We start from the raw sequence: 19,848 nt of genomic DNA, 5'->3' as shown, positions 1-19,848 counted from the left end.
TGGCCGTGCCCTGGTTTGTTTATTCGGGGCAGGTCAGTCCTAGAACAATTCGCTGCCGACTGTGCAAATGGGATGGGGGGAGCTGGGGCTGGGGTGCCCCCGGCCCAGCATTCAGGGGGCTCGCGAGCTAAGCTGGGAGAGTCAGGGCCCCCCGGTACTGCACTCTCATGGGCTTGTCATTTACATGTTTCTCCTGGGGGGTGTCTCTCTTCTGTGGGGATTGAGTCTTCCTTAATGTTGGTGTCACAGGACAGCAAGGTCCTGGGGCAAGCAGATGTGTGTGTGGGGGGGTGTCCCTGTAGCAGGCAGATGTAGGGCAGGGGGTTTCTTGGGGCAGGCAGACATGGAGGTGGGAGGGTTCCCAGGGGCAGGCAGATGCCGGGGGGAGAGTTCCTGGGGCAAGCGGGGGCGGGGGAAGGGTTCCCTGGGGCAGTCAGATGTGTGGGGCGGGTTCCCAGGGGCAGGCAGATGTGGGGGGCGGTCCCAGGGGCAGGCAGACATGGGGGGGAGATTCTGTAGGGAGGCAGATGCGGGCGGGGGAGGTCCGTGGGGCAGGCAGATGCGGGGGGTTTCCCTGGGGCAGGCAGACAAAGGGGGATAATCTGGGGAGGCAGGTGGGGGGAGGAGGGTTCCCAGGAGCAAGCGGATGTGGGGGTAGCGGGTGGCCAGGGACAGGCCGATGCAGGGGTATGGATCCCTGGGGCAGGCAGACAAAGGGGGGGGCATTCCCTAGGGAAGCAGATGCAGGGGGATACATTCATGGGGCAGGCAGATGAAGCATATCTGCCCCCGATCGGCAGGCCTCAAATTCCCAGGCCGAGGGCAGTGGGGCCGGGTGGGGGGTGAGGGGGGTCTCTGCTGAGGATCAGCATCACTCTCCAGCACCCCCTTCTGGCCAGTGTGTGGGGCTGGTGGTGATGAGCCCCAGAGGTGGCGACACCCGGCCCCCAGGTGGCCGGCGGGGATTCCAGTCACCACTGCCCCCAAGGCAGGCGGGCAGAGAGGGAAGCTGGGTCGTAGCAAAATCACCATTGCCCTGCAGCGAGCCTGTAAATGGAACCCAGGCGTCCTGGCCCCTCATCCTGTGGTCGGGCACGAGCCCCCTGGGGCACCTAGCGATCAGCTCATGTACCGGCCGCAATGCCCGGCCTGCGGGCTGCTGGCTGGAGCTGGGCCCCATCCCCCCTGCCAGCTCGTTCTGGACATGGGGGACATGCTGGGCTACCATTCGAGAGGGAAAGGCTGTAGATCCACTGCTTTTGGGGTGCAAGGAGAAGGGGCTGCTGGGACAGGACTGGGGGCGGGGGGGGGCGGGGGCTGACCACTTTACCTGGGCTGCCCGTGGCTACTGAAGCTGGCTGCCCGGGACGGCGCCTCGTCTTTGCAGCTGTGCTGCTGGGAGGACACGGTCACCGTATCTGCTGTGCCTACATTGTGCCTTTTAGCCCGTACAGGAATGCCTTTAACTCATCCCTGCCCCGCAGCCACCTCTGGGGCAGAGCAGGGCCGTTTGGAACAGATGCAGCGAGCACGAGACAGCGAGTACCCCGTTATTTCTCTAGGGTCGCCCCACGGCGTTCATTAGCGCAGCACCCCTCCAGGGTGGATCTCCAGCGGTGCCGAGGCCTCCTCCCCCAGCTGCAAGCCGGGAGAGCTGGGGTGCTTGGGGCCTCCAAAGTGTCCAAAGTTGGGCACCCGAAATTGGGGTCAGTTTTGCAAAACTTGGCCCTTCACCTCTCTGTGCCTCCATTTTCCATCAGCTAGAAGGAGGCCGCTGGGTCTGTTGGGGGCTTGGACGATAACTGGCCTGCCCATTCTTATGCCAAAGGGGAAACTGAGGCACGGTGACTTACCCAGGGGGGAGAGCTCCTCCTCCATCCCCACTCCCTGCACCCGAGGAAGAGTTTTCCCTTGGCGGGCTCCCCTCCCAGCCCTTCACACATCTGGCCCTGCTGCGAACTCAGCCTGGCCTGGCTGAGTACGGCCCAGAGGCAGCAGGGCCTCAGAAGCCAACCCCGCTCCCTTCACCAGGCTCGGGGGCAGGGATCCAGGACTCGTTCCCCCGCCCCTCTATGCGGGGGGCTGTACCACAATATATTCTGGCTGGGATTTAGCCTCCCAGCTCCAGTTCAGTTCAATGGGATTCATGTGGCGAAAGCACCCTAGCAGCCCCTGCTCTTTAAGAGCTTCAGCCCCGGTGTTCCTGGCTCCTGCTCCCAGCCTTGGCCACCCCCAGAGGGGGGCCCTCTCCCCTGCATAGCAGCTCCAGGATCCCAGCAGAGCGGGGGGTGGGGAAGGGGCGGCGCCGCGGCTGAGCCAGGCATTCCAAGCGGCGCTGGGACGGATTAAATTCTCGTGTGTGAAAAGAGCCAGCCAAGGCTGCTCCGTCCTCTCGCGGGGGAGGGGAGGCGGGAGCAGCTCCAGGGAGGGAGGGGAACCCCCAGCCGTAACTGTGGCGCCCCTCACTGCGCTTTCAGACAGGGATTAACCCTCCCGTGCCCCGTGCTGGCGGAGGAGTCACTGACAGTGGCAGGCAGGGGCTAAGGGACTTGGTCAAGGTCACTCTGCCAGGCAGTAGCGGCCGCGCCACTCTTGCCCAGCCTTGACTGTGATCCCACTCGTCAGCAGCTCCCTTGGGCCATGCTGGCACTGCCCTGGGGTGAAGTCAGCTGAGGATCGGAGGCTCGGGGACAGCCCGTGCGGGGACCACAGACAGCAGAGGCTGGGATAAAAAGCACACCAGGGTCTGTCTGCCTCCAGCATCCTCCATGCACAATTGCCTTTGCACTTTCTTCGACGGGAGCTCGGCGCCCCACAGGATCGGGGACCCAGGCCCATTCTAAGTGTTGGAGCTCAGGCCTTGCGAACAGGGTTTGCAGCAAGGCACCCGTGGGGCTGTACACAGCACCAAGACCCCAAAACACAGCAACTCTGTCGGCATAAAGACAGCATCCAACATAGGCTCGAGGGCCGGTCTGACAGCGAACCCTCACGGGCAGGGGCCGGAGACGGTCGCTGGGCCTTGCACACTCACCAGACTTGGCTGTCAGAGCAGAGGAGGCCACGCATCTCAGGGCTGAGAGGTCTCCCCCGAGAACGCCCTGGCCCCAGCTGATCCGATCTAGGGACCATTGGCAAGAATATCCCAGCCCACCTCACTGCTGGAGCCACACACAAGGAGAGGCCTCTCCTAGGGAGATTCATAGATTTTAAGGTCAGAAGGGACCATCATGTCATCTAAATGGGGGCTCCGATACCCCGGGCAATGGGATGGGTGCCACATAAGAGCTGTGGACAGAGATCAAAAGAAACTGGACAGTCCACTTGTGTCTCATCCAAGTAGCAGGCCAGGGCCATCCCTTCCCCAGCTGCTCAGACACTCCCCGCCCAGAGGGTTAGAAAGCAGAGCCCAGGAGACACAGGGAGCCTTGACATATTCTGTTTATTAAAGCAACACCACAAGGCCCTCCCGGCAGTAAGACCCCGTTGTTTCTATTTCCTTCTCAATAAGCAGATCCCACAGGACCCAACTCTCCTCTCCGTACAACGCGGGATTCATTTACAACCCAGGCTCCAGTTTCATAAAAGTATTAAAAACAGAGACAGAATTGCCCTTAAAGACACGTCAGCAAAAATAAAGAGAGAGCCCTGGATTGCGGGAGCCGGCGGGAAAGTCAGAGAGGGCGCTGGGACTGGAATGGGGCTTTGCTCCCAGCCCCCCTCAGAAATGGCTGCCAGCTGGGCCATATACACCATCGGTTAGCTTGCTCTCGAAGGGCAGCTCCTTTCCTCGGCTCCCCCCGCGCAGAGCTCGGACTTGCCTTTCACGCTGGTATGTTAGCCAGCAAAGGCAGCTGCCACTGAGGCGATGTCACAATTGTTTGGGCTACTTTCCTGGGACCTGTCAGCTACTCTGTATACTGTGCAGTGCGCGGACTGTATCTGCCCGGCCATCGCCGCTCTGCTGGGCGCCACGTGACCTGCTCAAGCATCTTTGGCCATGCCACCCCCTAGAGGCTGCAGCCTACAGAGCGCATGAGGGCCGATGCTCGTCCTGCGAACCTGGATTCTCCTTCGCTCAGGGGGCGCGTTCTCCAGGGGTGGACCAGAAGGCTGGCGTTCTAAGCCCAGCGCTGACCTGTTACGAGCTAGTTTCTCTTCTGACAGGTTTCAGAGTAGCAGCCGTGTTAGTCTGTATTCGCAAAAAAGAAAAGGAGGACTTGTGGCACCTTAGAGACTAACCAATTTATTTGAGCATAAGCTTTCGTGAGCTACAGCTCACTGTAGCTCACGAAAGCTTATGCTCAAATAAATTGGTTAGTCTCTAAGGTGCCACAAGTCCTCCTTTTCTTAGTTTCTCTTCTGGAGCTATTGTGCTGTGCGCCGACTCATCACGGTCACACGCAAAGCCTTTGGTTCCCACCAGCAGCCTGCCTGGAAAGAGAGATGGAGGTTTCCTTGGCATCAGCTCACCCTTCGTGGTAGAAGTAGTTTACCGAGATGGTTTCAGAGCAAACGCTGGTTTCTGGGAAGCCCCTGCCCATGGATCTGAACCAGAGGCCCCAGCCTCTGGAATCTGCAGCAAAAGGAGAACGGCCCCGAGTGCACACTGATAACACTGCCCAGGCCTCCAGCCGCTATCGATGGTAAGGCTGGTTCAGCCCGCTGGATGCTCGTCAGTGCTGCGTTAGCTGGATGGGGCTAATTATTTGCCGCTTCACGCTACGGAAGGGGGCAGAAGTTTGGTGGAAACCCACCGCCAGCACCACTTGAATTCTCCGCCGTGGCAGGTGCAATGAACACGCCTTCCATCAGAACTATCAGGACCGGAGTCAGGACTCCCTGGCCCTCAGCTCATGGAAGCTGCTTGACCTCGGGTGAAAGAGGGAGCAGACCGCTTGTATTACAGCCTGGGTTAGGGGGACAGAAAATGCATTTTGATAGTGCTTCCCCACCATCGAGGACATTCCCACTGGTCTCAGCTTCCTTATCTGACCTTAAAGGGGCCGGGTACTCCTGGTCAGGACCTCACGGGACACGCTGCTGGGCAGTCGTTTCTTGCATCTTTATTCAGCCATCACTGGGGCCGACAGGCTGTGCTGCCCCCTCCACCCGCCCCGGGGGAGCATCACAGGTAGGGCAGTCAGCTGTGAGCGTTGCAAAGGCACGAAAGACCTGGCGGGAGGGATGAGGGGAGACAGACCCTGGTGCCTAGAGAGACCCATGGAGTTCCAGGCTGTCCCACGAGCTGCTCCCTCTCCCCAGCGTCCTGTTGCCACCTCCAAAAAAGAAAATCACCCCCACTCTCCCTTTTGCTACCCTGCCGTTCCATATCAGTTGGATGAAACTGATCCCCCCTTCCGACCCCCGGAGGCTCTTTTCCTTTTAGTGACGTTTGGTGACAATTCTTTGCACCTGCTGGATCAACGGGCCAGGTTTGAGTGCTGAGCTTGAATCAGAACGTGGAGCAGCGAGATGATCATAGAAACATAGACTGGTAGGACTGGAAAGGCCCTCGAGAGGTCTTCTAGTCCAGTCCCCTGCACGCAAGGCAGGACCAGGCACCCTGATTCAGGCTGCACTGTGCAGAGGTTTCAGTTGGGACAAGTGGCACTGTGACGCAGCAGGATTCAAAGGGCAGCTGAGGGAAATAGGACAAGAAGGAGGAGAGACACTTCCCTGAAGGCCTTCACTGAAGTCTTCAAGATCACCCTGCTGGGCACATGGTCTTCACACCCCTGCGCATTTCAAATAAACACTAGGTGAAGAGGCTGCAGCTCATTAAGCAGGAGACCAATAGAGTAGGTAGCTTCTGAAGCAGTTTGGGCAGGTCTGGTCCCCGGGAAGAAGACACGTGGTCTCGTTAAGAAAGGTGGCTGGGTGCAGGAGGAGGAACCGGTCCATGATCTCAATGCAAGCAGCAAAACGCACCTGTGCTCAGCAAAGCGTGGTGCTCTTTGCAAAGAGGTGACCTGCGCGGGGAGGTGCAGGACGCCTTATTCTAGCCGTGGAAGAGGATGCGTGTAGCCAGCGCGGTTTTAGCCTCCGGCTCTGAAAATGTGTCTCTGCAAATGGGGCCATCTCAGAAGAAAACAAAAACTCCATGGAAAAAAAATAGAAGTACAGCCCCCCCCCCCCCCACCTCCCATGTAAGCACAAATGCCTTCTCTTTGTAAACAGGTGGGATTTGTCGAAAGCATCTTCATGCAGGGGTAGCCTTTCCAAACATGCCAGGTGGTCTCTATCAGTGAAGGGCTGTGTGGGGCTCAGAGGAGAAGGAATGTCGAGGAAGCCAGGAGAAGACAATCAGAACAAGTTTCTGTCATTCCCTCTCCCGGCAAATCAAAAGTGAATCCCGTGGAAACACTGGCGGGTCTTCAACCTGACAAAGGGACCCCAGGGCACTTGCTTCTTCGGCAGCTGATGAGCTTCAACCTGTAATTCAGCAATTACGCCAGTTCTGTCGGCCCTGCAGGATGGCTCAGTGCCCCATCAAACCACCAAAGCAGCCACAGCTCCTGGAGGGCAGGCGCGTTTTAACACTGAACAAGGTTCCTGGTTTCCTTCCATCCCTGCAACTGATGGGTTTGGAAGACCAAAGGCCAAGGAGATGGCGCAAGCGGTTGCAGATGCCATCTGAGCACTCGCTTCTCAGGACAGGGGTTTGCAGTGCAGCGGTTTCATTTTAGTGGCCGTCTGAATGGCTGACCAAGAAGTGGAAGCCATTCATCCCCGAGTGAGCTACATACCCAGGTCCCGAGAACAGGATGGGACCAGGGACTCCTTGGCTTCACATCAAAGGGGAGGGGAAACCATCTAATGACATATCAGGGTTACCCCGCCCCCCCAAAAATGTGATCCAAGACAATCTATGTATTAGTGCAAACGTGGTTTATTATTATCGAGAACAGCCTTGGTTTCGTGGCACCCAGCTGTCCAATCACGCCTTCACTGGAAGGACAGAAGGCTTGGGGAGTGGGGTTGGGGCACGCTGGATACAATGGAGGCAGGATGTCCCTTGCCGTGTCCTGGGACAGACAGCTGGGAAGCGTCTGGAGTGAGAAGGGCTGTACATACTAGCTTCACTGGGTGCAGAGGGACAAGTGCAGGATCATCTCCGGGTTCTAAGGCACCCTCCCCCTCCCCAAGCGGCCACCAAGCCCAGCCGCATGCTTTGGTTTCTGGAGTCCTCTTCACAAAAGGATGCAGGGCTTTTTAGGTTTCACCGGGGCGGGGTTGAGGACGGCTCGCACGGCCTCCGTGAAGACCTCCTTGATGCCTTCCTGGTTGAGGGCGGAGCACTCCATGTACTTGACGGCGTGGATCTGCTTGGAGAGGTTGACCCCCTGCTGGGTTGTGACGGGCATCTGGTTCTGCTCCTTTAGCTTCTTTATGGTGTCGGGGTTGTTTCTCAGATCCTTCTTGGTGCCCACGAGGAGGATGGGCACATTGGGGCAGTGGTGGCAGACCTCTGGGTACCACTTGTGTTTCACGTTCTCGTATGAGGACGGGCTGGCTATTGAGAAGCAGATGATGAAGACGTTAGTCTGGGGGTAGGAAAGCGTCCGGAGCCGGTCATACTCCTCCTGGCCTGCCGTGTCCCACAGATTTAAGTTAATAGTCCTGCCGTCCACTGTGTTCTGGGCGCTGTAGTTGTCGAAGACAGTGGGGATGTACTCCTTGGGGAAGGCGTTGGTGGTGTAGCAGATCAAGAGGCAGGTCTTCCCCACCGCCCCATCACCCACCACGACGCACTTTATGCTCTGCATCCCGGCTCACGTTCCCTGGGCTCCACTTCAGCAACCTGGAGGGGGAGGAGACAGAGTCAATGAGAGCATGCTCGGGGCTGGAGACGGGCTCTGGCCTGCGCTGCGGCCAGGGGCTCAGGGTAGGTGATCACAAGGGCACCTTCTGGCCTCGAGAATCTGGGATGGGTGGAAGACAAGTAAGTGCAGCCATTTCACCAGCCTCCTGCTCCTACCCAGAGTCCTCCACTTAGACCTACAATCCCAGAGATGCAGGGCTGGAAGGTCACCTCGTCCACCACACCATGCTGAGGCAAGACCAAGTCGGGGTGACGGAAGCTCCCTAAAAGTGTTGGGGGGGGCCGCACCCAAAACGTGGCCCTGCCCCCTCCACGCAGCCCCTTCCCCCTGAGCCCCCGCCCTAGCGCCGCCCCTTTTCCCCGATCCCCTGCCCCCATGCCGCCCCATCCCCCGTGCCCCTAGTCCCCCCTTCCCTGAGGCCCCAACCCGTCCCACCCCTTCCCCCCAAGGCCCCACCCACGCGCCATCCCTTCTCCCCGAGCCCCACCTTCTCACTGTCTCTTCCCCCAAGACCCCGCCCCCCACTCACTCCTCTCTATCCTTTCTCCCCATGTCTTGCCCTTATGGCAGGTGTGCCCTCCCACTTTTAAAAGTGGTGGAGCCATGGCCCCCTTCCCCCTTCCGCTCCCCCCCCCCAGCCGTTCTGGCACCCCAGCCCCACTTCTCTCCAGCACACATCGCTTCCATCAGTTGGAAGCCCAGAGATTGCTGAGATGCATTAACAGAGGATAAGGAACAAAGTGAGCCTTCATGTAAGGATCCTGACTCCCATGAGCCTCCCTCCATTTGCACCAGGGCCAGACTCTCTGCGCCAGCAGCTGGAGTCTCCAGAGGCCATGTGTTCACTAGGATAGGAGGCCTCCAGGGAAAATTGAGGTACCGCGGAAAGTTGGCTCGGTGACTGAGTCAGTACTGAGCCAGCACCCCAGGGCACAGTACTCTGATGCCATGGTGAGGGGCGCACCGACAGGTGCTGAGGTTTAGAGGAGACATGCAACTAAAGTCATTGATTTGTGTCGCAGTCATGCCGAGGTGTGGCCAGTCAGGAGCCATGCCCCCATCGTGCGAGGGGCTGTGTGGACAGATGGTCTCTTTCCCCAGAGAGTTGTAATCTAATGTGTCTCAGACAGGCGACAATAGGTGGGGTCTTACAACAAACAGCTGGAAAGAGCAGAAGGTAACAATAAGACAATGCCAGATGTCCCCCAGGGGTCTGTAGCGGGCCCAGTCTCTCCCACTGTATTTTCCACTGAATGCATCCGATGAAGTGAGCTGTAGCTCACGAAAGCTTATGCTCAAATAAATTGGTTAGTCTCTAAGGTGCCACAAGTCCTCCTCGTTCTTTCTACTGGTGCAGTGCACAGCTGCCACATTCCACCCTAGAAGTGGCTGCATTACAGTGATGGGCAAATATCCGTCCTCATCCTCAAAGGAAACCTGCACCACACTTTCAAAAGAGGAGCCTGGGAGCTTACAGCTCTGCTAGACACGGAAACTCATGGCCTGAGCAGAGACACTGGATTTGTGGCTAATTACAAGGATCTGTAACCCGCTAACCCCCGCCTCTTCTGGGATGCTGGGAGTCCCTTTCGTAGGCCTGAAGAAGATCTGTGTGGCTGGAAAGCTAGCACTGGCATAAGCACTTAGCATTTCTAGAACATTTTCCCCTCCATAGATCTCCAAGCACTTTACAAAAGTCTCATTATCTGTTTGGCGCGGTCAAAGTTATGGGAGGTGGGAGCGGGAGATCCGGGAACAGACCCCACAACGCCCGGCCCTGCCCCCTAGACAGGCGGTATTATCGCTAGGCACACTCAGAAACTGTAGCTAGTGCTGATAAGATTGATAAGATTCTGGCTGGGGAGGCGGGGGCGGAAGGGAGATAATCGCATACTGCCATCACATGCCACTGGGAATGATAGTGAGAAGACAGATACCCATTCATCAGGTGGTGGCAGAGCACGGGGCCCTGCCAGGAAGCGTAGCGAGCAGGTCTGGAGGAGGCTGATAGGCAGCTGGCCCAGCACAGGCTCCGATCTCTTTGCGGTTAGAAGGTGGGAAAGGTTCGGAAGCAAGTGCTTGCTCTGGCTGCCGCTCAGCCCCACGCCTTCACGGCCCACTTTCCAGGCTATGCTCTCGTGGGATCGTTCACGTTGCCGAGGGTCCAGCCCGCTCCCGGCTCCGATGGACGATGTCCAAGGAAAACCCACGTGCCGCGGGGGGCGGTGTGTCGGAGAACTGGCAGGGGGCGCTCTTCCCTCCAGTCGGTACGAAGCCAATGCCCCAGTAGGGTGCCCCCTTTCAGAGCAGATGTAAGGCCAAGTGTCCTGATTGCAGAGGGCCCCTTATGCAAGGGCAGGGTTGTGAACCCAGATGTCCTGACCAGATTAATGGGTAATTGCATTCCGCCTCTCCAAATACCCCGTTCTGCTGCCCTTGCGTATATTATTCCGCTCCACCCCCTGTCCTGAACTGCAACCGGGTTTTCCTGTTCAGTGCGGCTGTGTTCCACCCCAGAGGTGACTGCAGCTTGGTAACAGGAGCAAAGGCTCCCATGGGGATTGCTTGTAACTTTGTAGGTGGCTTATTAGATAGGAGTTCCTCTGTGAACTGCTCCCCCTCCACTCATGTGCCACCTCCTCCCATCACCCCCCTACAGCCGTGCTCCCATCACGCGCCCCCCTGCTCTATTTCGCTTATAGACATTTATCTGCAACTGCAATACTGGGGCCTGGGGGCAGGGCTGTGGGGGGACCGGGGCAATCTGGAGGTGTAGGGAAACGGGAGACAGCTGCGGGGGCATGGGAGTGAATTGGCGCGCAGGGGGCTAGAGGTGGGCTGGAGCTGCGTGGAGGGGCATTAGCGAGACCAGGAGGGGTGGATAGCTGGTGGTGCAGCCGGGAAGCATGGGACGCATGCGGTCTCCAGCATCTACCCTGCTGACTGCAAACCCTGCACTGCTCCCTGCGCCCAGCAGGGATGGGAGCCAGGAGCCAGTCCCTTCCCGGGGCACCTCCCTCCCCCTCCCCACAGCACATCTCAGGACACCTTCCCTCCCCCTCCCCGGTCCCTTGTCCAGGCCCCATATTCCCAACCACCTGCCTCTCTCTCAGCCATCCCCCTTCCAAAGGGGAAAGTCCCCAGCTGGGCATACTCGGTGTCCCCGCTCCTCCCCTACCTGGCCCTGCATCCCGCACATCGCGGCTATTGACAGCACTGGGCACCTGGGGGGCACGTCGGGGATCAACTGCACCCACTCCCTGCAAGGCACCTGCAGGCTACCCCATATACTTGTGTATAGCCCAATTTGTGTCTAAGCTGGCTTGCCTCTTTCCCCCTCAGCGCTGCCCCCCACTGTGGCCTGCTCCCCGGCCTCCTGGCCTGGCCCTCCAGACCTCTGCCCCCAACAGCTTGGTCAGGCCAGAAACCCTCAGCTGGTTCACCCGTCCCGCTCCCTCGCCCCCCCAGCATCTGCCCGCTTCGTGTATTCCACCACTCCCACCGCCGCTTCCCCGCTCCCCGGTGTTTGGCGGCCTGGTTCCCCATGAGGAGCAGCGATGATCGCCCGCCATGTGCTGCCATGAGGCAGCCACTGAGCCGAGGACGCCCACCTGGGGCCTGCACCCAGACTGAGCGCAGCAGGGACATTGCCCCCCAGCCAGGATTCCTAGGAGTGAGGAGTGGCTTGCACAGCTGCCTGGGCGCCAGGATCTCCTGGATTCTGACCCCAACTGGCTGTGTGACCCCAGGCAAGTCCCCACTTCCCTGGGCCTCAGTTTCTCCATCAGCAAAGTGAGGCTGAATTGCTGCACAGGGCTGTGGAGGAAGCCTTGGTGCTGAGAGGACTCAGGCCGGCTGCTGGGTGGGGTAAGACCAGGGGAGCCAGGAGGGAGAATTCGCTGGGCTGGGAGCCTGAGACAGCAGAGGATGGGGGCCCAGTGGTTAGCACCTAGGAATCAGGAGAGCTGGGGTCGATTCCTGGCTCTGTTGCAGACTCCCTGAGTGACGTGGGCAAGTCACTTCATCAACCCGGTGCCCAGTTCCCCATCAGCACAATGGGGTAACAGCCCGGCCCAGCCTCCCAGCAGTGCAACAGGGCCAGATAAGCACCACACAACAGATGTGCGTGTAAATGTGGGCGAGCCACTTCCCTGCTGTGTGCCTCAGTTTTCACACCTATAAGATGGGGGTGAGTCTGTACCTGCCTCACAGGAGGTTGTGAGGTTTAACCCATTAATGGCAAACACGCTTTGGGATCTCTGGGGAGAAGGGCACAGCAAGATCACGCCAAGGAGTAGCGGGCGCCCGCCCCCCAAATACTTCCCGCTACCCCTTCCACTACCCCAATACCCCACCTGGTATTATTTATGTAACCAACGTTATTTATCCTCGTGGAATAAAGTGCACGTATAAAGCAAAACCCTCACTCCCCCACGAACGGACTTGGCTGCCCCTTCGCTCCCCCGAATTAATTATTCCAGCATCGCCCTGAGCAGGATGCTGATTAGGTTTCATCACCAGCGGGGCTGCAAAGGGACGAGTCGATTGGGAAACGTGCCCAGGGAGCATGGGAAGATCCAGGGCGTAGCTGCCACAGTGAACTTCCAACTGCTGCCCTGCCGCCAAGCCGACGGGACAGACGAGAAGGGAGCCACATCTCGGGGGCAGGCAGCCGGCAAGACAGAGACCAAGGCATGGGGACGGAGCGACCCTGCACTGGGGCCATCAGCGAGGCGCAAATCCAGGCCTGCAGGACTAAGGGCAGGGTTCTCCGACTGAGCCAAAGAGGTCACTGGTAGCAGTAGTAGGCTCTTAACCTCTTACTTGAACAAAGGCCCGTGTTCTCTCAGGGACGGCTACAGGGACAAGAACAGAGGCATGTCAGAGTGGGAGTCTGGGGCTTTAATCTGACCCACAGCCCAGCTCAACTCCACCAACACTCCCTGTGGGTCAGATTAAAACCCCAGACTCCAATCAACCCTGGAGCCAGCCCCCAGTTTTGCCAATGGCTCCCATCTCTCTAATGGGCCAAACTGAAATCCCAGCGCCTCACAGCCCTGCAGTTCAGAGTGCTTGGACCCTGACCCACCCCAGCCTGACACCCAGTCTCTCCGCTGGAAGTGATGGCTGGGATGGTAGGAAAACAGAGCCGCTGAGGGAGACATGGAGAGAGAGCAGAGACAAGTTTAGCTTCCAAGTGTGGGGAAAGAGCCAGGATCTAAACACCCAGGAACCAGACTCCCTTCTTCCCTCCCCTCCTGGCCACAGGCTTCCGTCCACCAAGCTAAATCTGCGACAGAACCAGCCGTCCCTGGGGTTTAGAAAGGAGCATCAAGGGAGAAAAAGCCCCACCTTTTAGCAAACCAAACTTGGATTCCCCATCTGTTTGTGAGGGACCTTGAGAGACAACTACAGCTCCTCTTTTCCCTGCTGTTACCAGGCTGGGGCCGTATGGTTTCTGGGAAAGCGCCCAGGACATGATACTGGAAGGTTTGTTCTGACCCAGAGGACAGAGCCAGGCTATGGGGTAGCACAAGCTAGAGCCACCCTGGATCTCAATCTCCTCTGAGCAAAGCATGCTGGGAAGGGGCGGAGTCAGGGGCCTTTATAAGGCAGGTTCCGATACCGCTCAGGGAGCGAAAACCCAGAGTGTCTGTGAGCAGGGCGCTTGGACAAAGTCTATTGGCTGGGCTAGAGAAGATTTTAGTGCCCCGAGCTCTATGGAAGTGACTGCGCTGGTCGGTCTGGTGAACATCCTGGCTTTTAAGTCATTGCTTTTTTCTCTGTTCCCCCTTGTCCCACTGCTGTGGTGCGTAGGGGATCTGGGCTCACCGTAAGATCAGGCCTTTAAACAGCCCTCTTGTTTCTCACCACATTTACTGTGTGTATTGCGACAGCACTGGGAGTCCCAGCCGTGGGTCAGGACCCTGTTCCACGAGGTGCTGTACAAACACAGAACCAGACAAGAGAGTCCTTGCCCCCAAATGCTTACAAGCTCGCTTTGTTTCTCTCGACTGCTGCATGCCTTGGCTCTCCCTGGCTCTGATAGGGAACAGACGCTCCGAAATACCCTGAGCAGCCCCATTCTCAGGACACCTCGAGATCAGGAATTCCCCCATGAAAGCCTGTTCTTGCAACATTTCTAGGTTGCAGCGTTTTGGGGAAGAGCTTGGCTTTGGGAAGCTCCTTTTGAGAGCTGCACATTTCTAGCTCGGACCTGGGGCAAACCCTGAAACCTCAAGCCTGGATCCTACCAATTGGAGCCTGGGACCACAGGAGGAGGCCAAGTACCAGGGCAGGGGAAAGACTCAAAGGTAGCCCTGAAAGAGGCCCAGAGGGAGGGCCGAAGAGAAGCCCAGGGAGGGTGGAAGAACCTTTTGTTTGTTTGGTCCTTGGTCACTCCAGAAGGGGATAAGTCCATTTGTGACTTGGCTGGAGGGCTAAGCCGCATCTCCAGCATAGACCTGTGTGTGGCTCACTGAGGAGACCAACCTCGGGGGAAGGAAACTGAGGCAGGGAGCGCCCGCAGTGCCACGCTCAAGCAGAAGGGGGCGGTACGGGGCGGCCACGCCCAAACATAGGCACTCTCCCTAGAAATCTAATGGTTCTAGTCGCCTGTCTCCAAATCGCCCTGTTCTTGTTACACCCTGCAAAACAGGACGCCGGGAGGTGAACACAGTACGGGGCGTGGTGCTGGGGGTGAAACTAACACATCAGAGCGAGCTCTGCAAGTGAAAACCCCGGTGTACAGTGAAAGCAGGAAATGCAGAGCAGTACGGCCACAGCTGTTCCCCCCGCCCCGCAGACCCAGCCCAGCCCCACCTCCCAGCCTTGCAGGGGATTTCTCAAGGCCCTTTGCCCCCATCCCGACATGGGATTGTTCACCCAGGTAGGGCAGGGGGAGCAGGTATCTCATGGGGTGCAGGCCAGCATGGTGGGGCCCCGCGGGGAGAGCGCTCCGCCTGCGTGATCAGCGGCAGGAAGCAGAGCGGCTGGGCTGGCTGTGGGAAGGCGGCACGGCGGGCTTGTGGGGCTGAGCAAAGCAGGTGGGGAGGGGGAGGGGAACGCCAGTTTCCCGTGATGTACAGAGCGGATTTAAAAATACACTCCCGCCGAACCCGCTTGGGAGTGAATCATGTGCAACAGCAGACAGGCCGCAGCCCCATCACGGCAGTGACGCACCCTAGCCAGGCTGCACAGCTGGGCCAGGCCTGGACAGACCATGGCGGTCGGGCACGAGAGGCTCCCAGCCAGCCGGCTCCAAGACTGGACAGAAGGGGAGGAAGGGTGGGCTTGTGCTGGAGGCCCTAGGCTGGGATCAGGAGAACTGGCTTCAATTCCTGCCTGGGCCAGACAGGCCCCTGGGCAAATGGCTTGCGGTCTCCCAGGTCCCCATCTGTGGAATAGGAATAATGACGCCTCACAGGGAGGTTGAGGCCAAATCCAGGAGCTGTGAGGAGCACAGGGAAGGGTTTCATGTTAATGGACACTGATCCAGGTGGAAACTGCAGTGAAGGCCCCCGCGGGAGCCAGAAGGTAGAAGGACTGGAAGGGACCTCGAAAGGTCCAGGCCCCTGCACTCATGGCAGGACTAAAGGCAGGTCTACACGACACAGTTAGGTCAAGGTAAGGCAACTTACGTCAGCCCAATTAGGTCAGTGTCTACACTACAGCCTTCCTCCCGCCGATGTAAGTGCCCTACTACACCAACGTCATAACTCCACCCCCACGAGAGGCGTCGGGCGTATGTTGGTGTTAGTGCAACGCAGGATCCGTGTAGACATTGGCTATTGGCTGGCGTGTCAATTTCACGGCAGGTTGACTTGTGTTTCTAGTGTAGACATACCCTAAGTATTATCTAGACCATCCCTGGCAGGTGTTGGTCTAACCTGCTCTTAAAAACCTCCAATGATGGAGATTCCACAACCTCCCTGGGCAATTTATTCCAGTGCTTAACCACCCTGACAGTGAGGAAGTTTTTCCTAATGTCCAGCCTAAACCTTCCTTGCTACAGTTTAAGCCCATTGCTTCTTGTCCTACCCTCAGAGGTTAAGGAGAACAATTTTTCTCCCTCCTCCTTGTAACAACCTTCTACGTACTTTGTGGGGACCCTCACAAAGTGGCCAAGGAGCTGTAGGAGGGTGAAGAGACCCCAGGGGAGTGGGCGTTGGCAGGCCCCCTTCCCACTTTGCTCTGCTGCGACCCTCAGGAGATCTGCAGCTGTGCATGGCGTTACCGCAGCACTGCAATCAGCTCCTAGTGAAGTCACCGGGACTTTTCCACTGACTCTGGGGGAAAGGGGGTGTGTGAAATGGGGCCCTCTTTGAACTGATGTGATCAGATAGTTAATCAAGAGCTGACCTGTGCTCGCTGATAGAAAGTCCCAGATCTGGGAAGGCACCGTGAGTGCAGTGTGTTGCATAGTGTGCAATCTGCTGCCTTTCATCAATGTCCACCTGATTTGCACGACATTGATTTGCCTAATGCCAGCTATTTGCATAGTGGCAAATCATCCTCCTATGCATGCCGCATTGCAAAGCCCCAGCTCCATTAATGGACTTTCCAAATGGCCCTTCCATCCCTTCGCTTGGACTGTCCCACAGCCGCTACGGGCATCCTGATGGCAAGTCTCTGTTTCCCTGAGTGCACTTTCAACCCAGTAGCAACCTGATCAGTGTCTATCACACCTGGACTGTGCTTCCTTCTTGCAGGGCGCCAGCTTGTCCTTGCTGCATTCCTAAGGCCCTTGGAGTAGCAGCAGCTCAGCGTCCTGACTGGACTTCCTCTGTCTTGGGATAAAGTCCCCCCGCCCCCCGGCAGTCTCCTTTTGGTGTGGGACAGCTGCAGCCAGCAAAGCCTCCATTGCACAAGGGTGGAGGAGGAGCTGGCGAGTCCTGCATGAGCCCCCAGCCTGTAACCCACCCGGAGGGGCTGTGATAGGGTTAGAGGGAGTTCATGTCCCTGATTTGACCTGATAATTGTTAGAACTCCAAGGTCTGCTGCACCAGATCAGCCCTAGCGAGATTCCAGGAAGAAAAGCACCATTCCCTTGCTAAGAAATAATAAGTCTTGACGTAGGACCCACAGTGTTGTGGGCTCGCCCACAAAGGAAGCCAGAGGTCACTTACCAATCCTGAGCTAACCTGAGCACCCGGAATGCTGTGAGAGCCACGGAGAGCTGCAGCTGGCCAGTGCGTCTTCAGCACCCCGGCATCGGGCCCCTTGCTAGCGACCTAACTTGTTGCAACAGGTGTGAAAGATATGGCCTTTCCCCCAAATGGGGATTACGATACTCACCCACATTGGCTTCTGAGGCTTTAATGGGGGAACGTCTGCACAGTGCTATGAACAGGCAAACCACTGAGTGTGGGAACAAAGCCATGACCAGCTGGGACATCCTATGCTGCACAGTATGGCTGCTGCATGGGGAAGGGGAGTTGGTCTATTTGGTATCTATACAGCCCCCAGCTCTGTAACATCCGATGATTTAGTTGGGGATTGGTCCTGCTCTGAGCAGGGGGTTGGACTAGACGACCTCCTGAGGTCCCCACCAACCCTGATGTTCTATGATTCTGTGATATCCCAGCGTCTCCCAAATGTTTGAAAACAGACATAGAACTACCCATCTCTCCTCTTTCCCAGCCTGCAGGTGAAATAGTGTGTGTGTGGGGGGGGGCGGGGGAGAGGAGGACAGACAGACGTGAGACACAAGGGTCTACTCTGGGAAAGCTAAATTAGAGAGGATGAGTTTCAGAGCTTCCTGCGCCAAACCCGCACATCTCTTTCACTTGAGCTAAAGGAGAGTCTGGTAGCGGTGGAGGGGCCAGGCCACAGCTGTGCAGCCCTGTTTCCATCCAGCAGAGGGCAGTGGCGTACACTCACTAGCAAGTTCATACCATTCCCCGTTTTACAAGTGCGGAAACCGAGGCACAGAGGGGGGGAAGTGACTTGCCCAACGTCACCCGTGAGCCAGTGTCAGCGCTGGGATCTGAATGTAGGAGGTGGCATTCCCGTGCTCAGATCATGGTCCCACCCTGCTCCTCTCACTAAATCAATGGCACCCAGGAGTCCGTCCCTGGGGCGAGAGCGGGGAGGGCCAAGAGCAGCTCTTGCAGCTGCGTACAGAGCACCTGGTCCTGGGAGCCTCTTGTCCTCGCTCTCCTCTCCCCAGAGGTCTTGTTAGGTCACCGGAAGCAGGTGACTTGGTGGTTTGGGTTCTGCTCCACCTAGCCCCTCCCAGCCAGGGGAACTGATGGAGATGCAGGGCTGGTGGGGGGAGCAGCTGCCAGGCAGGGAGCAGCTGGCCCTCCCACAAATGGAATCAAAGACCAGCCATGTGAATCCTTGTCACAGCCCAGCTCTCAGCCCAACGCTCGCTTCCTCTGCAGGTGATGTTCGGGGGCACGATGCCCCCTCTCCTACCCCACAGAACGTGGGTGGAGCTGGGAGCACTCACATGGGGGCGGGGGTTATTATAGCCACGGAACAGATGGCTCATCTGACCTGCCCAAAGTCACAGAACGAGTTGGTGTCCGTGGCAGGACTAGGCCTCAGGTGCCCTGCTCTGGCCACTAGACAATGCTGCCTCTAAATCTGAGCCAGCCAGAGGTGAGAAGGCCTGCCCCGATGGCTGCAACAAATCCTCTCTGGAAGGAGCTGGCAGGCCGGAAATAGGTAATAAGGAGCTCGGGGTTACCGCTGGAGCGGGCGTGCGGGATAAGGCAGGTGTGTGCCATGTCTGTGCCCCTCAATGAACTCAGTCAGCAGGGCAAGACACCCCTTTGTCTTGGTAGCTTGTAAATCCTTCTGAAAGCAACCTGGAGTCACCATTGTACGCTGCAGCACTGGAGGGGTTTATCCAAGGGGTATTGAAGGAGAGAAGGAAACTCTTCCCACGGGGCTAAGGGATAGGAATGGGAGCAGATCAGCAATTTAACGGCACAAGGAATATCTCCCTCTGCAGGAATCGGAGCTGAATGGACCAGGCCCCAGAGGATGCTGAAATGCTGAGGGTGAAGGTAAAAGATCTTGCCACCATCCCCTCCAAACTCCTGGCCAGGCCTGGGAAGTGAAGAAACCTTCCCCAGAGCATCCATCGCAGGTGTTACCCAGATCCCAGAGCACGCCGAGCAGGACTTCAGGGGACCAGGCACCCGTAGGCACATGGACACCTGTGCGGCACAGATGTGAACTACAAGGGCTTGTCTACACACAGCATTTGCACCGGTTTAATTCTGTGTGCACCTGCAATGGTTTCAAGTTGGTTCTATGGCTTGAGTTTGTGCCTACAACCCCCCCGCCCCTCCAGGCTGAGCTGCCGTAAGCCAGGTTGGAACTGATTTCAGCACGTCCACATACAAAGCTGCCACAGAGCTGAGCTAAGCCGCTGTAGAATCACGCCAGTAACTCCACCGGTGTCACTTGGCGTGCTGAGCTCCAGAGAACTCTGCCGCGGGGCACCGGGCCCTAATCTTGGAAGCTGCCAGTAAGATCCCAGTCGCCCTGCGTCTTCCCTTCCCAGCTGCGACACGAGCCAGTTTGTGCCGTAACCAGCAGTTTGGTTGAATTTCTGCTCTGCCCCCTCCTGCTTCCAGAAAGCCCAGCAGGCCACCTGCTGCACCACAACCAATGGAAGCAGCCCTGAGGCTGCCGCACTGGAGGAGGTGCTGGACCACCATCAGCTAGAGATTCTCCCTCTGATCAGCCAAGAGGCTGCTGAGGGAAGTGGGAGGAGGTGGTGGGGTGGGAGGAAGGGAGGGAAATGGGAGTGGATAATCTGATCTACGGGGGAGAGGGGCCTGCCAAGCTTTGAAACTCTGGAAATGTGCCAACCGCAGTCACGCCACCTTGCCTCGGTTTCCCCACCTGGATAATGTTGATGGCGCCTAGCTCACAGAGCTAGCTCATTTGCTCTGAGCTCCTTGGACAGAAGGGGCTTGAGGAATACTGTTCTTCTGAGAAGACTGCCCATCACCGTGGTATCTGAGCTGTACTGAGCACTACTGCTGGGTACGCGGGCAGA

The 19,848-nt window shown here is 57.8% G+C and overlaps 1 protein-coding gene across 1 annotated transcript in view; it reads right to left on the bottom strand.

Moving 5' to 3' along the window:
• Positions 1-3,425: 3,425 nt before the first annotated feature.
• RHOG (ras homolog family member G) overlaps positions 3,426-19,848 on the bottom strand; it is a 30,935-nt gene continuing 14,512 nt past the window's right edge. The window contains exon 3 of the mRNA XM_037909459.2: positions 3,426-7,804. Within this exon, the coding sequence (XP_037765387.1) occupies positions 7,194-7,769 (576 nt within the window). The 5' untranslated portion in view covers positions 7,770-7,804 and the 3' untranslated portion in view covers positions 3,426-7,193. The remainder of the gene's footprint in view (positions 7,805-19,848) is intronic.

This window comes from Chelonia mydas, chromosome 1 (genome assembly GCF_015237465.2).
Source record: "Chelonia mydas isolate rCheMyd1 chromosome 1, rCheMyd1.pri.v2, whole genome shotgun sequence".
Lineage (NCBI taxonomy): Eukaryota > Metazoa > Chordata > Testudines > Cheloniidae > Chelonia > Chelonia mydas.
The sequence above is the reverse complement of the archived record's forward strand: the minus strand, read 5'-3'. Positions and strand labels throughout refer to the sequence as shown.